Source organism: Scophthalmus maximus, chromosome 5, assembly GCF_022379125.1.
Source record: "Scophthalmus maximus strain ysfricsl-2021 chromosome 5, ASM2237912v1, whole genome shotgun sequence".
Taxonomy (NCBI): Eukaryota; Metazoa; Chordata; class Actinopteri; order Pleuronectiformes; family Scophthalmidae; genus Scophthalmus; species Scophthalmus maximus.
This window is the reverse complement of record NC_061519.1, coordinates 15,941,385-15,960,530: the sequence shown is the minus strand read 5'-3', so window position 1 is coordinate 15,960,530 and position 19,146 is coordinate 15,941,385. Positions and strand designations below refer to the sequence as shown.

Sequence of the window (19,146 nt, the reverse complement as noted above, 5' to 3'; positions counted from 1 at the left end):
TCTTTGGGAGAAATGTTTTCACTAACATTGTTTTGGATTTAGCTCGTAGACAAATGTGACAAATGTTGAAGGTCAGAAAAGCCCTTGTGTGAGAAACTACGGAGCATCTATACTAATTAGTTTTATTTTTTTTAACAATCCAAATTTGCTGTTTTTAATAATTTTTATTAATTTTATACAGTATTGAAACAAAAAAAAATAATGTGGTGCATTCACATTTTTCCCAAGGGATTCTTTGCAAGTTTTATCTCTACAAGGGTAAAACAGTGAAAAGCTTGAAGCTGGATCCATCCATGTTAAAACTCACAGGGATTGAGAAGACTGGGCCTGACTTCAAGATAATCTAGGGGATCTGATGGATTTTTCCTGTGCCAATTTTTTTTTCCCATGTGTGTTTAATGTGTTTTTGAAAGGGACAAAGAATCAGGTTCCCAGCATTTATCTTGAAAAGAAACTTCCAGTCCATGCGTAGCATCAGTCCAAAGAAAAACAAATCCCCCACCCCCCGTCCAGTCTCTTCCTCCATCCAGTTTTTCTTCTACGCAACATAGGTGTAGACTTTACGATCCTCTGGCGTCCTCGCCAAGTATTCTCTTTCTATTAGTCCTTCTATGCGCTTTTTGATTACCACAGGGCTGGGGAGAAACCGTGCCCGGAGCTGCTGAGTCACCTGAACACACAAGAGTTACAACAGGTTAGAAAAATGAACCCTTTTAATATTGAAGACTTCTCTTTAAATTACACAATTCTGAAGTTTTGGGGTGAAGACGTGGAGATGGAAAACTTGAGATAAACAGAACCAACTTAATATTATCTTTATCCTTACCTCCGCCACCAGGACATTGTGCTGCATCTTCTTCCTTGACTTCATGATTCGGACGATGGCTGCCTCTATCTCATGCTTCCTGTCATCATCCACTTTCTGCCGTGTCTCTTTCCTTTCTGGGTCTGATTCCCCTTGTTTTGCAGCAACTGAGGACATAGGATATGGAGCCAAGGTAAGGTTGGAGGAGGAAATGCAGACAAGTGTTCAATGTACTGTTTTTTATATTAGAAGACGAATCCCATCCCACTCACTGGTTAGCTTCTGTTATGAACCCTCTACGTCGTGTATCTTTGAACAGAGGATTTCACTTCTGTCTCCCAATGGCTGAAACATTCTATTGAGGTATTCTGTTTACGTGAAGAACTAAATGTGTATTTAGTAATTTTTACATGATAGTGGAACATTAGTTATCAAATGCTAATAAAATTACTACATTCTCATGTTTGGTAAAAATGACAGGATGGCCAAATCTTACAAAAAAAAAAGTAATGAATCATTTAGTGTGTAGAAAAAATCCACAGTATCAGGTTTCAGATGTCCAGAAATGAGACCCTCTACCCAAAAACACACTGCCACAAAACAGAACTGGACAGATGCTGACGCGCTCTAGTGATGCATGTGGTGTACACAAACTTCGCCCACCTGTCTGTATTTTGACTCTGTGCAGTTTGGAAGTAAACTGATCATTGACTGTAAACACGTGGCCGTTTTCTATCTCCTTGGACTTTGGCTCCTTGGTGAGAACTCTCTGTGTGGGCTTTCCACACGCCAGAGACTGCAACGCTCGCACCAACTCCCGCTCAGGAATATCCGTCTCCTGCTGGACCTCCTACAGATGGGGACAGAAGGGAGGGGGTGATATTGTAAAAGAGAGGGACACATTCATTTAAATCTATGTCCCCACTTGGGATAACAGATTAAAATAAAACCAGATAAAGATGCTTCACCTCGAAAGTGCACTTTTCTCGGTTATTGAAGAGCATGAGAATGGTCATCTGGAAGGTGGAAACCTGCAGTATGTGCTTGCGGGTGTTCGAGCCTGTCACCTGCGCACCTCCCACACCCACTTCTGAGCCATCCTCCTGCAGATGAAGTGGAAGGAAAGGTGACAGCCTTAGACAGTATTATGTATTTTTAGATTTTTAATACCAATTAATCATTGCAGTATTTTCACTGGCAGAAAATAATATTTTAACATTTTGCTTCTACCTTTTTGACAGCTCCATAGAAAGTTGCGTTCAGGTCCGCCCCACCGATGTGGTGCTGCAGTGTGAGCTGTCTGCCACTGTGCTTAGCGAGGTAAAACCTGCAAAACAAAGGTGGGATCAAGTTCCTCAAAAACCCCACAAAAATGATAGATTCTCCTGCACCATGTGGATGTAAATTTCACAGTATTACCTTCTAAAGACTTCAAAGGCGTGTCTGGGAGCAGGCGGGATGGTGCATTTGGGGGTTGCAGACTGTGTGGGCCAGTAGCCAGTAGTAAGGACTTTAACTACGAGGTCCACGCCACTTAGAGACGCCTGAAAGAGACGAGTAGAAGTTACAAACCATACAACTATGGTTTATTTTCTGTATCAATCTATACTAATGACTTAAGACTAAACCAGTTTCAAATCCTTCTCCATAAACATATCAATGATGAATTGCACAACATAAATCTGTTAATCATGTGTTGTTTTTGTTTAGAAAACTGACTGTCTGATTGCCTTACCGACGTGGTTTGTATGTGTTGCCTGAACTCATCCATGGTGGTGTTTGAGATGGTCATGTCTCTGAACATCCCTTCCAGTTTTGAGGTGAACTGACAGCCACATTCTGTCTGCAAGAGAGACAGAGAGCAATGAGCTGAAAATGCTGACGGCGATATATACAGGGTAATATAATGAGGAACAGTACCAGGGATGTGCATATACAGTGCATCCAAAAGCTCCTCCTCCGTTTACCTTGAGCTTAGAGATCATGTTCTTCTCAGAGTCGTCGGAGACGCTCTTGTTACTGAGCAGCCTGCGGCCCAGATGCTGCTTGTAGTACCTTTCAAACACATCTTTCTCCTGCATGAATCTGAACAACACCATGGCCTTGTCCAGGATCGACTCCACCTCCTGTTCGGTCAACTGGTCAAATGGGGAAAAAGGGAGAAAACGTGAAGCAATACTCAAGACATGTAAAACAAATTCATGTCAAAAAGAAAAGAATAGATATTTTTTCTATGCAGGATGAAAGAAAATTCTCATACCCCTTTGACTCCTTTCTTGAGCTTGTCATCGATGAAGAGTGATAGATACTCTGGAGAGCGGGAATTGAGGTTGAGGAAATATTCAAAGTCACCAGCTATGGTTTGTTTGAAGAGTCTGTCATTGTTGAAGGACTCGAGGAGGAAACGGTCGAATCGTGTCTTCAGGTCTAGCAGGCCCTGTTGAGGAGGCAAAACCAAAGAGCTGACATAAACTAAATCATTCAACAAAAGAATACTTCTTTTGGGCTCACTGCTAAAAATACAAACCTGGATGTAGTCAACAGGGTTCTTGCCCTCTCCTTCTTCTGACACCAGAGCTTTGCCTTGCTCCCTCAAGTAAGAGCTCATACACTCGCACATCGTTTTCAGGCCATTTGGAACACGACTGAACAACTTGTACATGCACGCCAGGTCTGAGAAGGGATGTGGTGGGAAAAAAGTAAGGAGAAACAAAAATGCAGGGCAACGGTTAACAGACGACGATAAATTCCTTGGTGCACCTGCTTGTTTTTGTTTCCAAATCAGACTTGTAAGCAGAACAAAACACAACGCGTTTACCTTCTGTCTTGCCATTTTTCAGCATATGGACGAGGCCAGAGTTCTCCATCTCCACAATCGTCTTCATGTGTTTCGAAATGAGCTCCCGCTCCACCACCTTGACTATGGGCTCCTCTGTAGTTTTGTCCAGGCAGTGCATGACTCGCTCGATTTCTTCATTGATTCTGGCCTCTACCTTCTTAATGTAGACACTGGCACTGTTTTCAGCAAGGAACTTTTGGCTCTCCATCTGAAAAAGCAAATATTGGGCATTGTTTTTAACTATAAATACTTTAAGCAGTCACAAAACACAGAGGCTCCATGAGAATCTATACCACACTCACCTGGAAGAATTCAGCTGACATATCTAAGAAGGGGCCCTCAAAGTCCTCCTCATATACAGACCTGCCGTCCAAGCCGAGAATCATGAGCATCTGGCAGGCGTTTCTGATGGCACCCCTGTAATGCATTAATGTACGGCCTCCATGTTAGCAAGTATTAAGGAGACAACTAAATATTTATTTAATCTTAAAAATAGAGCACTGAAGTCACATTTCTGCATACCTATCGACAACCTCTCCCTTCCTCTCACGTGCGATCATGTCCAGCAACGTCTGTCGCAGGTGGTCTCGGATGCAGCCGTAGCGAACCACCTGGTCCCTGAATATGATGAGGCCCAGGTTGTACACATTCTCCACGTTGTTTTGTTGAACATAGACCCGGTCCTGGGAGACAAGAGGAAGGGGAGAAATCAACATCAGACAACTGTGTGCACATGAAAGTACTATGGCCTAAATCTGATTTAATCAGACTCAATCACATTCATATAGATGTATGTATGTAGTGACAAGAAATACAGGATGAAAAGCAAAGTAAAATCTACTGCATATATTTAAGAATATATATTTTATGTCAAAGGCATTTATCCTTCTTGGACATAAAATGTATTCAAGTATTTTCTATGCTTATCATTTGTAAAAATAAAAACTAAATCCAACTTTAATTTGATGGGTTGCAAAGCTTTTATAAGATCGTTGTAAAGTTTCAGAAGTAATGACTGGCTAGTATCTGAAGTATTCGCAGAAAACACAAGGTTATAACATAAGCCCCTTCAAGATGGCATAAATATTCATGGGATCATGGTGAACAAAAATGGCAAATATTATCCTGCGCCAAATTACAGGTGGTTATTACTAAATAACAAACTTCCAGGATATTATCTAGAATTAGAAGAATACTTGCACTGCCTTTTTTGAAAAGCTGTGTAAAAGAGCACTTATTTTTAGTCCTGCCACTTTAAAAGACCCTCTTCTAAAAGCTTATGGGGTTTGGCTTTATGATTCCTTGCAAGATTTCTCAATTAAAGTAATAAATCAGTAGATGAGTTTTAGATTATATTACTGAATAAGAAACAAAGCAGGTAAGTGGGGAAAACATTTTAGGAGAAGAAAAAGGTTGAGGTTATATTAAATCAATGAATAGTGCATGACAATCTATAAATGGCCATTTCTCTGAGACAAATAATTGTCTTCAGAACCTGAAAAGAGGCAGTGGATGCAACTCGGTAAATGCAGCTAGTAATAAAAGCAAAGTCACTTTTGCTGCATCTGTCTAGCTGATCATCTTTTACTACTGTACCATCTACTTAGCATAACTAAATGCAAGTCTCACATCAGCCTACCCACCATGTACATGAGGATGTCTCTGATCATAACCATGGCAGTTTGATGGTCATTCCAGGCCTGATTCAGTGTTTGCAGAAAGTTATTATTCAGCGAGTTAAGGACATCTTCCCGTACCTGAAAATAGAAACAGATCAGATCGGGTCAATGGAGGACAATGATGAGTAGGAGCTGACTGTTAGGAAACTAACAGTTGGTAAATTCAATATCCATAGTCCATTCACAGTTAGTTTGTTTACTTCATGCTAAAGAATGTAAAGATTAAACAACTGGTAATGGCAACGACTGATTTATATAATTCTTTCCTCAACTATTAATCAATGTTGTTTAGTGTGAATTTCTGATAAAAAAAGAGCTGCATTAGAAAGGAATATGTGTATTTACTTTGTTGATGAGGTGTTCAGTGACAACCTCCCTCAGGCCCGTGTACAGCTTCTCGCCATGCTTGTGGAGCACCATGGTGTAGGCATTCCTGTACAGCTCCTCAAAGCTAAGCCCACTGTTGTTCTTCCTCTGGATCTCCTGGATGGCATTCTTCAGAAGGTCCCAGATGTTGTTCACATACTTCTCATCCATTGTCATCTAGGAAGGGGTGGAAACATGAGAGTGTGTTTATTCTTCATTACTTCCACAGGGTGGAAGTACACGACGGCCATGTCAAGGCTTAGGTCTTTGCAAACCAACATAGTAGAACGAAAATACTAATACACAGCACAGGCTAAATATATGCTCTATGTTTTTCGCGTTATGGGATTTCTACTTTGCAGTGTGGACAGTGTTTGATTGACGATGTTCACAGTCAAGCCTGGGTAATAAAATATAACGTCAATGTTAACATGCCGCACTTCTGCTCCTTTCAATTCTCTCTGTAAAACAATACAGGTGACAACAGGCAATGTCTGGATTATTCTGTCTTTACAAGCATATGACAGAAATTAAATAGGTATATAAGTGCAGCAGCACAGGAGCCGCATGCTTGGTCAACAGAGAGCTCTGTCATATTACCGTTTGATATCATTGAATTCTGTCAATCCTGTGGCAGAAATGGAGCCATAAAAACCCCCAACAATCTCTTTCATAACAAGGGGTTATTTGTATATAGCCACACAACATGGTATTGTTTAAGTTGTGATACAAATCCAACACATTTTGTTTTTGGTTTGGTTGCTGCAGCTGTGAATATGGGTAAAGCAAAGTAAAGGTGTGGCTTGTTAGAGTTAGGAAACAGCCAATTTTGGCAGCACAAGTAATAATTGTCAATATTGTGATAGTTTGGCTATACATATACAACAAACATTAATTTCATTAAGGACCTGAATCCACGAAGTCTGTAACAGATATTATTGAGCATACATCAAAAAAGTTTTTTTAATCCCAAAGACAAAGAAGTGACACCAGCAGACAGGTAAACGATCCACCCAGCAATCACTGTATTTTAGATAGTGGGTCCTTGGGCACTAAGAGTTCTCCCAAATTGTACCTCCAACACTGGACAGAGAATAAAGATGGTAGAAAAGCAGTTGAGAAGTGTGTTGAACTTCTCTACCATTTTGATGTGCTCAAATTTTCTGATTGAAAATGAAACACTTCTAAATCACCACAGTTAACCTTCCTCTATCTTCAGTGGGTTAAAAGAAGGATTAGAAATATAATTCATATAATGATAAGTTTGGATTTCTGGCAACGTGTTTACCCCATACAAGGTGTACAGATGTAAATTTTGGGGAAAAGACAGCTCAGGTATCAGGACAGTAATCAGTACCAGTATATACTTATGTATGTAAGGTTGTATGAGTGCATCATTTGTGAAAAGTAATTATAGCTTGACAGCTAAACTGCAACAGTTCCTGTTCAAATTAAATAATAGGTCAGACTTTGTCATATCACTGAATGAGCTTGTTTCAGGAGGTATGACAAACACAAGAGCTGTGATAGGATCAATTCATACTACTCATTAAATTAAATCTTCTTAACTTTGTGACTGGGACGAGCTGGTTTGGGCTTCCTTGTGGTTTAGGTAGCTGGTATTGCACTTTGCATAAGGTCAACATTTGAGAGGGGATTAAATGTGCCACTGACACCCTTTGCATGACCCCATCATAAACATGGATACCCGACATTAGAGAAAATATGTGTTACAAGGACTAAGTGAACAAGGTTGCAAAATACCCCCACGAGCTTGATTGAGAGAAGGAGCTTGTGATTCAGCCCACGATCAGTGGCTGGTGATGAAATTAAGTGACCGTGGTACAAGTAGTAGCAGGTAGCAGTGATGACAACGTCAACAACATTCACTACTCAAGTTAACGTGGGCATGCTCACTGTAGTCTCGAGTTAAGCCGAACTTGCGTTAGCTCCGACGCCGACACTTCGTAATAGTGTTATTTGACTTCTGTAGCAGCCTGGGGGCAAATGCGTGCTGCGGTTCACTACCAACAACCAGTGCAGCTTGTGGTCATCATAGCGTTAGGACACTCGCAGACTGACTGCAACTTGGCTAACGTCAAGTAGGCTAACATTCGGGCCTGCTACTCAGCTAGCTACTGTCTGCTCGTCTCTCCCAGAAGTTTCCTTGCGCGTGCTAACATTAGCTCAGCTCGGACGACGACTCCATTTTCAAACCGATGAACGAGTCAACGTTGAATAAACTTGAACCAGTGAAATAGTGAACAGGCTTTAGGTTATTTGTCAAGCTAATAGCAGTTTTCACTCGACAATGACATGCCCCCCCCCCCCGGATTGACCAGCTAGCTAGCAGGTAGTTGCTAGCATAAAAAACCTGTCATCCCCGGTACTCGAGTCTCATATTTGGCGTGTCGGCGTTCACACGGGCGGCAGATACTCACAGGGAAGGCTCGTATCCTCATCTTGGTGTCCTTCTTGGTGCCGCCTTTGAGGTTGGACATGATTAGTTCGAACGACTTTCCTTTCTGAGCTGGTTTAAAGACTACATGAAAGGCAGCTGCTGGTTTGCTTCCTGTGTCAGGAAAGCGGCAGGGGAACTAGATGACCTCCCCTTTGCGAAAAAAAAATCGGTCGGGTCTGTGAGTCTGCTGTTGTGTTGTTGTCACTCGCTCGGTCGCTTTTCTTCCCGAGGCCGGAGGCCTGCACTTAGGGATGGGTCGCGCGACACCCAGCGTCGAAGCACGTCTCTACTTTGTGAACCACTGGTGCTTCGGAACGCTGCTCGGGAGCCTCGCTCGAGATGAGGCGGTCACGTGACCTGTGAAACACGACGCTTCGCCTGCTCCCTGACACGTCATGCAGGTTTAAAAAAAACACGGGCTGGATTCGGACCGTCCTCCCTATGGCCTTATCCTGGCCGCTTTTCCTTAAAGGGGCAGTAAGTCCTTTGGGAGAAAGATTGTTTATTAATGCACTTTTTTTTTTTTTGACTGCACTTGCCGGGGCTCGAACCCCAAAGCCCTTCAGGTATGAGAGACCAATGCGCTGGGTTGTAGAATTTGTCACTAGCACGGATGTTGAGGTGCGGTCCGCACCATTTATTGTTTTCAATTTGCAGAGCCTAGCCTAGCCTAGCCTGGCGTAGCCAGACTAACTCTCAAATGCGTATTAGTCTGGAATCTCTCGGTTCATTTTCGATTTCCAAGAGGCAGTTACCAATGGACTCTGAGCAAAAGGCCTCTGGACTCAATTGGATAGCAATCATGTGACCGTCTGTTGAGCACCGCGAAAACGTCAACAGACTAGGAGAGCATACCGAGAGGAGAGGCCTGTGTAGGTGATCCACAATGTCCGTGAACGAGTGTTGCCGTTTTTGTGGAAGAAATGTGAAAATATCGGGTACTTTGTCAAATGCTCGTTCATCAGCGGCAGCCTTGGTTGTATACAAAAGTCCCTTCTGTCCGTGTCCTGTTATAAACCCCGCCCATTATCAGATAATCGTTGGTGATTGAAATCCCTTCCCAATGGAGGGGATCCAGACCGTAGTCTGGCAGAGCAAATTTAATTGAGCTCCCAGAATGCGTCTGGGTCCCAGGCTATGCAGAGCCATGGCTGTGCCTAAAAAAAAAATCTGACTCCAGTTACACCTATGTAAATATGTTATTGACGTTCAGAGGGCGAGGGAGAGTTTAACCCAATAAATACAAAGACTCGTTCACATTAGAGCTTCATTTGATTTCATTAAAGATCGTTTGATTCCAGAAAGAATCTCTGACAGTGTTTTACTCTCTTACTGTATCACTGCAGCTTGGAACAACACGAGGAGACTGAGGCCATAAACAGTAATAAAAACGCAGTAATAATAATAAATTTAATTTAAATAGATTATCTATTCTACTAGACATGGATCCACACACTGATCCATGGTTCTCATGATCATGAAGTGACAGTTCGCTGTGACTAACCCCATCACACAATCTTCTTCTCCCCTGCTGCAGCAGCAGCAGAAGCAGACTGACATCACTTCAGCTTTCTCTTAGATTGATCATTGTCAGACAAGGGCAAACGTATTCACTCGATAGTAAACTCCCTGTGCTTACTTACATCATATCATTAGGCTGAATTCTAATTTTGAAAAATATTTCGAGAAGTTCTTTTTCTTCTATTTTAGTTGTTCGATCGCTCGCAGAAGTTTTCTGACGTATGCTAACATTAGCTCATTTTATAACCGATAAACTAGTTAACGTTAAGTAAACTGAACCAGTAAAACAGTTAACAGGCTTTAGGTGATTTGTCAAGCTAATAGCGGGTTTCGCCCGACAAGGACATGCTTGTTTTTACCCGATTGACCCGCGAGCTAGCAGGCAGTTGCTAGCACAGAGATAACCTGTCATCCCCGGGAGTCCCACACTTTGCGTGTCGGCAGTTCACGCACGCGGCCATTACTCACGTGAAAGGTTCGAATCCTCATCTTGGCGAACTCCTCGGTGTCGCCCTGGACATGGTGAGTGCTGGCAGTGGTGGCGGACGGTTGGACTCCGAAATTCTCACGCGGGTAAAGTCGCCACACTTTGACAGCTGCACTCCACTCCCACAAAAAAAAAACAACCCCGTTACATGTGACGAGAATAAAACAGCACTCAGTTTGAGATTCTGTGCGTTTTTCACTGAATGACTTTGGTGCAACTTCGTGCGGGTCTGTTGGCGCGTGTCGCCTCGCCACCCATGCCGTTGGCTGACGTCACGGTGTCAGATCAAACCGGTCATCAAGAGCACGGCCTCGTGGTGATCATGATCAAAGAACAACTTTGCCTCGCTTGGTGGACAAAAAATAACCAATCAGAATGAAGTCCATTGCTGTTGTCAGGTAGAATTTTGTATCTATGACGTAGTAAAAACAACAACAAGCTAGCCGAGTGTGACTTTTCGACCAATCACAGAGCCGTTGATACGTGATGTATGGTGAAAACGCCAACAATGGAGGGCCAGGGGGGAAAGACTGCAACATGTACTTGCCAATGCATGTTCGGAGATTAACACTCTAACACCAGCTACAAATGAAAAAGAAACAGGTAGGCGCCTCACGCTGCTTCGAAGTGGATACATTACTCGCGCGCGGATTGGTCCGCAGGCTCGGCGGGATGCGCTTACAAGAACTAGAAAGTGCGTGTGCATGCGCGCGCCCGATGGTTAATCGACATAACGGATCAGTCGTATCACAACGTCGTTATTGTAGTAATATTTCGACAAAAACTTGCTATGTACCTCAGTTAATGACACATTGGTGACAAAACACTTGGTTGAACGGAAGAAAATAGTGACATGAAAGCAAAATACTTTATTCAGAGACAGTGAAAGGCGACACTGCGTATAATGATGTGTTCTCTCTTGACCTCTCAGTAGTTTTGACTATTTTATTCAGGCGACCACCACACCGAGCTGGCTATAGCCTACCTCTTTGACTCAGCGCGTAGGAGCCTCACTCATTTGGGGCCAAGTATATTCTAATGAGATATATTCGCTGTCAAATACTTGTCCTCGTTGCTGTTCTTCCAGTCCACCTCTCACTCTGCACTTTCCTCAACTGCAAATTCCAGTGACTGAGGAGCGGCTGGAACACCGGGTGTCTTCTCGCTCTCATGACAACGCTCTCTGAAAGAGAGAAAGAAAAAAACAACAACAATAACTACAAATTGGTGAGTTGTTTTTTTTTTTATACATTTCAGAATATTAATTTAAAAAGAAAACGTGAATATAGCTGATTCTGTAAGAATATTAAATGAAGAATTTATGTGAGGCCTCAAGAACCCACAATCCTCAAAATCATTCATCACATTCTATTTAATGTATTTCCAGGTTATTTCTTGCTTCTACTGCATCATGTAATAACAGGCTACACAGTGCTAATAACAGAATATAAGTCTACCTCTGCTCTTCGTTGCGATGATGGGAACTGTGTCATTCTTTCGGAGATTAGCACGTGCTCTCCCCCTCAGCTCCATGTTCTCCATGTCGATCTTTCAGATTTCAATCCGCATCGCACTCATCAACTGAATGAGCCTTTGCTCGCTGTCCATAGTGCTCGGTCCCATCGGACGCACGTCCGTCACAACACACAGGTCCTCTCTCATTCAAAGTAGATTTTAAAACTCAGCATATGGCCAAGAAAGAAATAGGCAGTCGATCAGAAGAAGCGTTCTGGTCTGTCTTCAGACTATTGATTCTCTGGTGACACGATGGCGGGACTGTTCTATTCTTCTTAGAGACCTGATGCCTGTCACTTTCCCTCTTGTTAAATATTTATCAACTCTGTCAACGTATAGATACTTGGGAGAGGCCTATTGATGTCGTCTTAACAGTGTATGTCAAGGTGATTTGGTGAACTGCTCCTTGTTTAGGAATACCTCTCAATGTGACTAAAAACCTATTGATGGGCATAGAAGTTTATTTATATTCGTCAAACACATTTTTGTTTTGTACCTAAACCTTATATCGGCCCCAAATGTGTGTACTGTGTGAAGATCAAACAGGCAGCTCAGTTTTGCACACTGATATCCTCATTGTTAGGCCTCACACAGACAGCAATGCTGCATGCACATAAATCTAAAAACGGTACATTCAAGACACAGTAGACATAAATGTAAGGGGTAATCAGCTGGCTGTTGTATATGTTTATTTACAAATATGGAATATATTAGAATTCACAGTAAGAAAACCCATTTGCTATTGGTGCAGTGTTTAGAGGAGAGAATGAGTCATTGAGATTCTGTTTGGTGCTGCTCTGTTGCTATCTAGAGTTTAGTAGTCCCAGCACTGAGAGAAGAAAGCAGAAAATTATTGTTTCACTGACCTCTACTGGTTGAACCTATCAAGTCAGTGACACCTCTGACTGCTTTAGACTGCCTTGTGTGTCTTGGACACTGATAGATATCAAATCATACACACCAGGTGAGCACGGAAAATTGGTTTGCTGTAAAAATGTGCAGATAAACTCATTAGTAGAATAAACAACAACTACAAAAGATCATAATGTTGCAAGGAGGTTAGAGTGTTCTGCCAGATCTTCTGGGCAGATGTATAGTATCAGGCTCTTTCTGTACATGAATTATTCTGAATCTTGTAGTTTTTATAATGCAGTAAAACACACTACTTTTGTGTGTGTGTGTGTGTGTGTGTGTGTGTGTGTGTGTGTGTTTGTGTGTGTGTGCGTGTGTGTGTTTGTGTGTGTGTGTGTGTGTGTGTGTGTGTGTGTGTGTGTGTATATAAATGATGACTATGGTACTATACTCCCTGTGTCCCTCTGCTGGACACAGTACCTCAATGGCAACACATCATGTATGAAGCCATCCATTCGGTACTTTTCTTCTCAGCCTTCATGTTTCCCTCTTACTCCTGAAAGAATAATTAGGAGCTGAAGATTGATCACCCTGTTATGTTTGCCTTCATCCTGGCCATGGATAATGTAACAATGCTATATTATAGAAAATTACTCATATAGTCTTGTCAGATATATCAGATCAGATGAGATCAGCAAATTCTGTGTAATTCCTTTTTCAGGTAACATCCTCTCTGATATGGTGTCATGTGAACTGTGGTTTTCACACAGGAAGTGCTACAGTTACAAGGCCCTATCTGTGTGTACTCAGAAATAATTTTGATGTTATCGTGGAGCCGCCACTTTGTAAATTCAGCCTGTCAATTCTCATGCATCAAACTTAGCAAACATAGAGTAAATTCCAAATCACTTCATCCTAGAGAGGCAAGATAAAACCTATGATAAAAGTAAAGTCTATAATACTTGATGCCGTGATGATGTTGGTCACGATAAACCCCTTGTTGATTTGGTCTATAATTTTGCTTGGTAACATTTGGAACAGACCTCTGTGACACACATTTGAGAAGTCAAGTGTAGCATAACATCAAGTCGCCTGTTTGTCTGTGCCATATTTTGACCCCACATTAAATACTCTGAGTTCCTCCCATTCCACAGTGTGGTGTGTAAGCTGTTTGTCTGCTGATAACAACCCCCTCAGCAACAGAGAGATAAACTCCACATGCTGCTGTAGGGATGACTAACTTGAGATACCGACTGCCAACATCAACAGCGTTGTGACTATGAAAATGAAGACCCTGCCGAGTGAAAGAATTCCGGTTAAAGTGATGTTAAATTAACTGTCCTATTGCTGTGGTTAGGCTCACTAAGTTATTTTTTCAACCACCATAACAGCAATTAGATTAAAAAAATGCAGATTTTAATGTTTACTTTTGTTTGACACGTGATATCAAAGATGCCCAGCAGGTGGTGTGTGCTGTTGTCTGAGTCGAAAAGTTCACTCCATGAGCAAGCACATGACATCTTCCAGCAGCAGGGCAAGCCAAAAGGACAACAGTATAAAGTGGTGCATTTCGAAAGCAGAGGTAATTGATTTTTTTTTTTTTTGCAAGTGATTACAGAAGCAGAATTTAATACACTGCTTTTGATATCAGCTGTTTTCATTGCCGCTACTTGCTTTGCAAACATGACACCAGAGGGCCAAATGCAGCTCCCTTCAGAATCCCGCACTCATCATTTTAGCCAAGATGCTGTTGACCCAGCGCCAACGCCACAAAACAGGACGAGTAATTTAATTTGCCACTGCTGCCGACCTTGAAGCAGGGAATGTAGGCTACCAGAATCCCAATGGGGAGGCTTGAAGAAAACATCCTGGGAGCTGAGAGAGGGGTCAGGCTGTTCTGTCTGTATCATCTCACACAGTCTCTTCACCTCTAGAGGAATAATTTGTCCTTCAGGGTTGCCTGAAGAGATTGAAGCGATTTGTCTATTCTTGTTTTAAAGATTTGGAGACTAATGTAATTATGTTGCCAATAATTACATTTGAGGTTTATTTAATTTTCGGTTTAACATCTGTTATAATCAGAAGATCTTGTGTATAATGGTTGTGATAAGAAAGTAGAATGCAACATAATAACAATACAGTCTCTTATAATCACTTTTAAGGCAAATATTTTGATGGCCAATATTGTGCCCTATACTATACTACTAACATCTATAAAGTTACAAGTATTCACTGCATCCCTATAAAGTTACCTTCCTCAAAGTGAAAAAGTCTATGCAGTTAGAGTCAAGAAGTAGCCCTCATGATAGCAACAGATAACACAACTGCCTAAAGCATTCAGTGAAATACCAATACTCACCTTAACCTAGTCAACATGTGTACCTATGTAAGCTTCATGTCAGCCTTAACATTATGACCACCTGCCTAATATTGTGTTGGGACATTGGTAGCGGATCCTTTGGATCCTTTGGGTTTTGTGGCTGGGGGTCCTCCATTGAACTGGTTTATTCTTCCTTTATCCTACATGCTTGATCAGATTGGGATCTGGGGGAGTTTGGAGGCAGGGCCAAAGCCTTGTATAGTGTATATGTCACCAACAAGGATAAGATCATGACTCACTGGATACATCGCACTGATATTTGGTAAATGCCACCTCTCTGTATGAGAGGTGCTAAATAAAACAACTTGTATAAGAGGGTAGGAGAAATGTGGGGCTCAAGAAATATGTGACAAGAAATAATTTGTTGATGCAGTCGCAGTTCAGTTGATAAAACCAGATTATTGGATTATTTTGAAATGTAATATTTTGAAAAGCCTTACAGCAAGTCAAAGGCATGACACATTCACTGATCTTTCAGAAATGATCATTGTCTGCCTCAGCCATTTTGTCCTTGTGATTTGTCACCACGGTGACAATCATGAGATGACATTATGAGGTTAGATACACTCTCAAACCCCATTAGTAAAACAAGTGTCCTCTTACTTTGTATTACGTTAGCCATGTTTATGTGCCGACGCATTCCCTATCCAATCTCTCATCACCCAGAGGGAACAAATGTACCAATGTGCTCTTCTAGCCATGTGATGTGATCTGAGCTGATCGTAATTGCAGCCATAGCCCGTTGCCCTGTTGAGGTGACATCTTAAATCACCCTGGTGAAAATATCACGGGCTACAATTCAATATTGGTCGTAAAATCTAAATATATAAGGCCCCAGAGACTGAGCTGTTTCACAGAGTGCTGTGGTAACTGTCTGGGGGAAAAAATACATGGACAGGGTAATAAGCGAAGTCCCAGGCGCCTGCAACAGAGGTTCTGCTCTTGAGATTATCAGAATGATATTTATGAAATTTTGTAATGACTTTGAAGAAAAGCTATTTGAATCCAGCGCTATGTGTCCTTGTCTTCCAGGATGCCAGTGTTTCAAATAGAAACCTGTAGATTTTCCAGCTGCTCGGCACTCTCTTTAATGACATAGCTCATTGCCACAGTGCCATTCAACAGCATTCATTATGACTCAGTAATCACAGGCTACATTTGCTTTTCTTTTTTTCTCTCAACTCCATCCATCTCTCTTACTCTTTCTCTTTGTGAACCTAGAGGCCCCTGTCTCTCTCGCCCTCTGTTTGTCTTCCTCTGAGCAAGACAAATCCAGTAGTGAGCAGGAGTCGCTACTGGAGAAAGCGTTTGTTTACTTTTCGGCGCAGAGTGGTGCTCTGTAGGGGAGCAGTCTGTTATTTATGGCTCAGGGCCTTATGTGATTGGCTGAGGAGAGATATAATTATGTCTGGTGCTCAGCTTAGCTAGTTTTAGAGTTACAATAGGTGCCATGTTGAGTTCACTGGTTGCTAGGATACTAAGTGGAGGGTCTTGTACTGTATAGAAAAGGTTTTCTTAAATGTACTTTTACCCTCAGCCCAGCGAGGCATGTAACCTAATACTGGGCAATGCCATTATTCATTACTGATGCTGTTACATGAGACTGTCTGGAATTTTGTTTGTGTTGAAGGATAGTTTTTCACAGAGGGCAGACTTTGAATTTTTGTTCCCATCACTTACTCTGTAAATGCTTTAGGGAGGTATCTCTTTGTGCCAGGGTAAACAGGAGGAATGATTACAGTTAACAAGAGGAGTATTGTTTTAAAAACTGTGATCCTATCCTTTGATTGTTTGATACAATGTAAATGTTTTTTCTCTTCCTCTAAAAGAGCAATATGACCAACAGTTTATAGCTTCAATTTGATATTTCTCAAGATTTGTCTTAAGGTGCTGGTATGTAATCAGTACTGTAGGTATTTGAATGCATCCGATACCACCCTACCCTTTTGTGTCTCATATAAAAAGGAGTTCACTTTGATACTTTATAAATGAATTGATTCAAAAAGAAATAATAAATAATAAAAAAAAGTTATTCCCTTTATAATTCATACGAACAAACAAATCAAGCTATATAAAAAATTAAGAACCCAGGTTTGTATTTGAAGTTATCATGAAATAAATGAGTCAATTTCAATGAGTCTATTAAAATTATCAATATTTAGCAGTGCAGTTTGTTACAAGGATAAACATAGTTTAGAAGAAGCCACTCTCGTTCCTGATTTGATGATTATTATTTATTAACTTTTGTACCATTTTGTTGATTTGGCTGTTATCTTAATGCACCAGCAAGACAGACAATACTTTACTGGCATCAGAGGGCTGTAATTTCATGTTTTATTGAAACCACCTGCCGCCTCTAGGCAAGGCACATTTATTTTTATAGCACCTATTCATACACAGAGATTATTAAAAATGCTTTACATACATAAGTAAAAAAAAAAAAAATCTTATCTTTTTTCATGATGACAGTTGCGGACGCTCTTTGTACTATTATATGTATAGGTGGTGGTGAATAGGAGGATATAGGCATGTGGAAGAGGCAGGATACACAAGTCTCAACAAACCTCTTAATACTTGGTGAAGCGCTGATTTGCAGCCTTAGATTTAGTATGACACAAAGGTTCTTTTCACATCGTAATTTTCAATTCATGTGAGAGTAGGTTAATTGAATTAATACTTGTCCATGACACAAGAGGCATGAATAATTCTCTTTAATGCAAACAGCTACTTATGGATTGCCCCAGTAGCCTTTATCTCCTCATTATGCAGGGTGGTCTGAAAGGGACCCCGAACGGACTAATGGGATTATGTCAGTTTGAATCCGCCTTAGCTGGGTTTTATTCTCACAGTTGAATGGCAGCCATGTATTTTTCTGCTCCCTGTAGGAGGTGGGAGGTGAAGATGAGACTTCAGCAATCCAGCATAGCTGATCCTGTTGTTTATTCCATACCATGGCTTATGTGATCACTGTCTTAAATAATAAATGCGTAGTCATATCACAAATCACAAGTACAAAACACGGGAAGGCTTCATAATAATCCTCATCTAATCCATTTATTTTAAACACATGGGCTGCCAGGGTTAATAACTGGTGATGTGTCTATCTTTTCATGAGTTTGCATAGTTGCAGCACATTTCGACTTGTTATACTTTGCCTTGCTGTTTTGTGTTTCTTTCAGCAGAAGCACTGTATGTTTGTATTCAGACAATGTAAGTAAATCAAAAATCATTATGAAAACTAATATTTTAAAATAACAATACTGTGTATCTCTAAAGTGTAAAATAAGAGCCTCCTCTCTCTCTCTCTCTCACTCTCTCTCTCTCTCTCTGTGTGTGTGTCAAATATAAATCAGCCAGATCGATAGAGAAAAAGAACACTTTTAGGCCATCAGCATCTAGTTTCAGTGCAGCCGGTGTTATCGAAGATTACATGACACCGTGTCAGAACCTGGATGGTTGGAAGTATAAGTATAAAGTCTCTGATTTGTCCTCTCTTCGCACCTAATTACTGGTGGGATTTTATGGCAAGCTCTTGTAACAGTGGACAATGGACAGCCGTGTATGAGTCAGTTACAAGACCAATCTGTCCACATATCTACTAAATGTGGTGTAAAGATGGTTGTTTTCCAAAGTGGCACACTAGATAAACACACAGCTTGAGCACTTTCAATACATGGTTTCTCTGTTAGAATATTTATCTAGTTCCTACGGTGTAAGGTCATGACACTTATACCAAGAGAACGATCAAAATGAGGCTTCTATAAAACACATTTTTAGCTGTCACCTCTCTCCAGCTCCTTGGTGTAGCTTGGAATGCATTAGTGCCACTAGCCGACCGCAGAGTCCAGGGAGCCCTAAAAAGGGAAGGAGTCTCACTCCGATTCCTGGCAGCTCGTGGAGCAGTGGAGGCTAAATTAGGCCTGGTTTCATTGACTTCCAGGGCTCTGAGTCCCAGCAGCCCCTCAGCCGGCGGTGGGGAGGCCGGCTAGTGCTCAGGGCCCCTGATGCATCCTCAGAAGTTCTCTAAACGCTGACTGGGTTATTTTTTTAAGTGGTAGATGGAGAGATGATATGTCTAGTATGCTTGAGATGGGAGATGGCATCTCTTGATATTATGCTGTGTTTAGGGAAAAGTAACATGAACAAGAGGGCCTTCACCAGCCTTCTGCTGGTTGGCGCTCGGGCCCTAATTACATTAAAGATCCCATGATTTTATGAAGGATTTTAACATAAATCATTAA

The 19,146-nt window shown here is 41.5% G+C and overlaps 2 protein-coding genes across 4 annotated transcripts in view; one reads left to right on the top strand and one right to left on the bottom strand.

The window, feature by feature from the left end:
- Nucleotides 1–149: 149 nt before the first annotated feature.
- Nucleotides 150–10,436, bottom strand: LOC118310596 (cullin-3). Of its 2 annotated transcripts, none has more exons than XM_035633646.2 (16): nt 10,140–10,436; nt 5,669–5,866; nt 5,288–5,401; nt 4,167–4,327; nt 3,947–4,061; nt 3,624–3,852; nt 3,333–3,478; nt 3,066–3,242; nt 2,773–2,943; nt 2,541–2,648; nt 2,225–2,349; nt 2,036–2,132; nt 1,774–1,908; nt 1,469–1,655; nt 827–972; nt 150–670 (listed from the first exon to the last, which is right to left on the bottom strand). In XM_035633646.2, the coding sequence occupies exons 1-16, from the start codon at nt 10,158–10,160 to the stop codon at nt 539–541; spliced, it is 2,262 nt and encodes a 753-aa protein (XP_035489539.1). In that variant the 5' UTR covers nt 10,161–10,436; the 3' UTR covers nt 150–538. The 2 variants fall into 2 exon arrangements, with proteins under 2 accessions (XP_035489539.1, XP_035489538.1); XM_035633645.2 differs by lacking the exon at nt 10,140–10,436 and adding an exon at nt 8,131–8,495.
- Nucleotides 10,437–11,245: 809 nt separating this feature from the next.
- The window catches only part of LOC118310597 (muscleblind-like protein 1), a 47,490-nt gene continuing 39,589 nt past the window's right edge, over nt 11,246–19,146 (top strand). The window contains exon 1 of one of the 2 annotated variants that reach the window (XM_047331861.1): nt 11,246–11,385. The gene's annotated coding sequence lies outside the window, so the exon portion shown is untranslated. The remainder of the gene's footprint in view (nt 11,386–19,146) is intronic. The other variant, XM_035633650.2, reaches the window with a different exon arrangement.

Bases quoted from the DNA above. Each gene is read 5' to 3' on its own strand.
- LOC118310596 (XM_035633645.2), bottom strand. From the start codon at position 8,190: ATGTCCAACCTCAAAGGCGGCACCAAGAAGGACACCAAGATGAGGATA. The intron at 4,328-5,287 runs GTGGGTAGGCTG...CTTGTCTCCCAG, and splicing joins GAGACATCCTCATGTACATG to GACCGGGTCTATGTTCAACA. The intron at 2,944-3,065 runs GTATGAGAATTT...CCATTTGACCAG, and splicing joins TCAAGAAAGGAGTCAAAGGG to TTGACCGAACAGGAGGTGGA.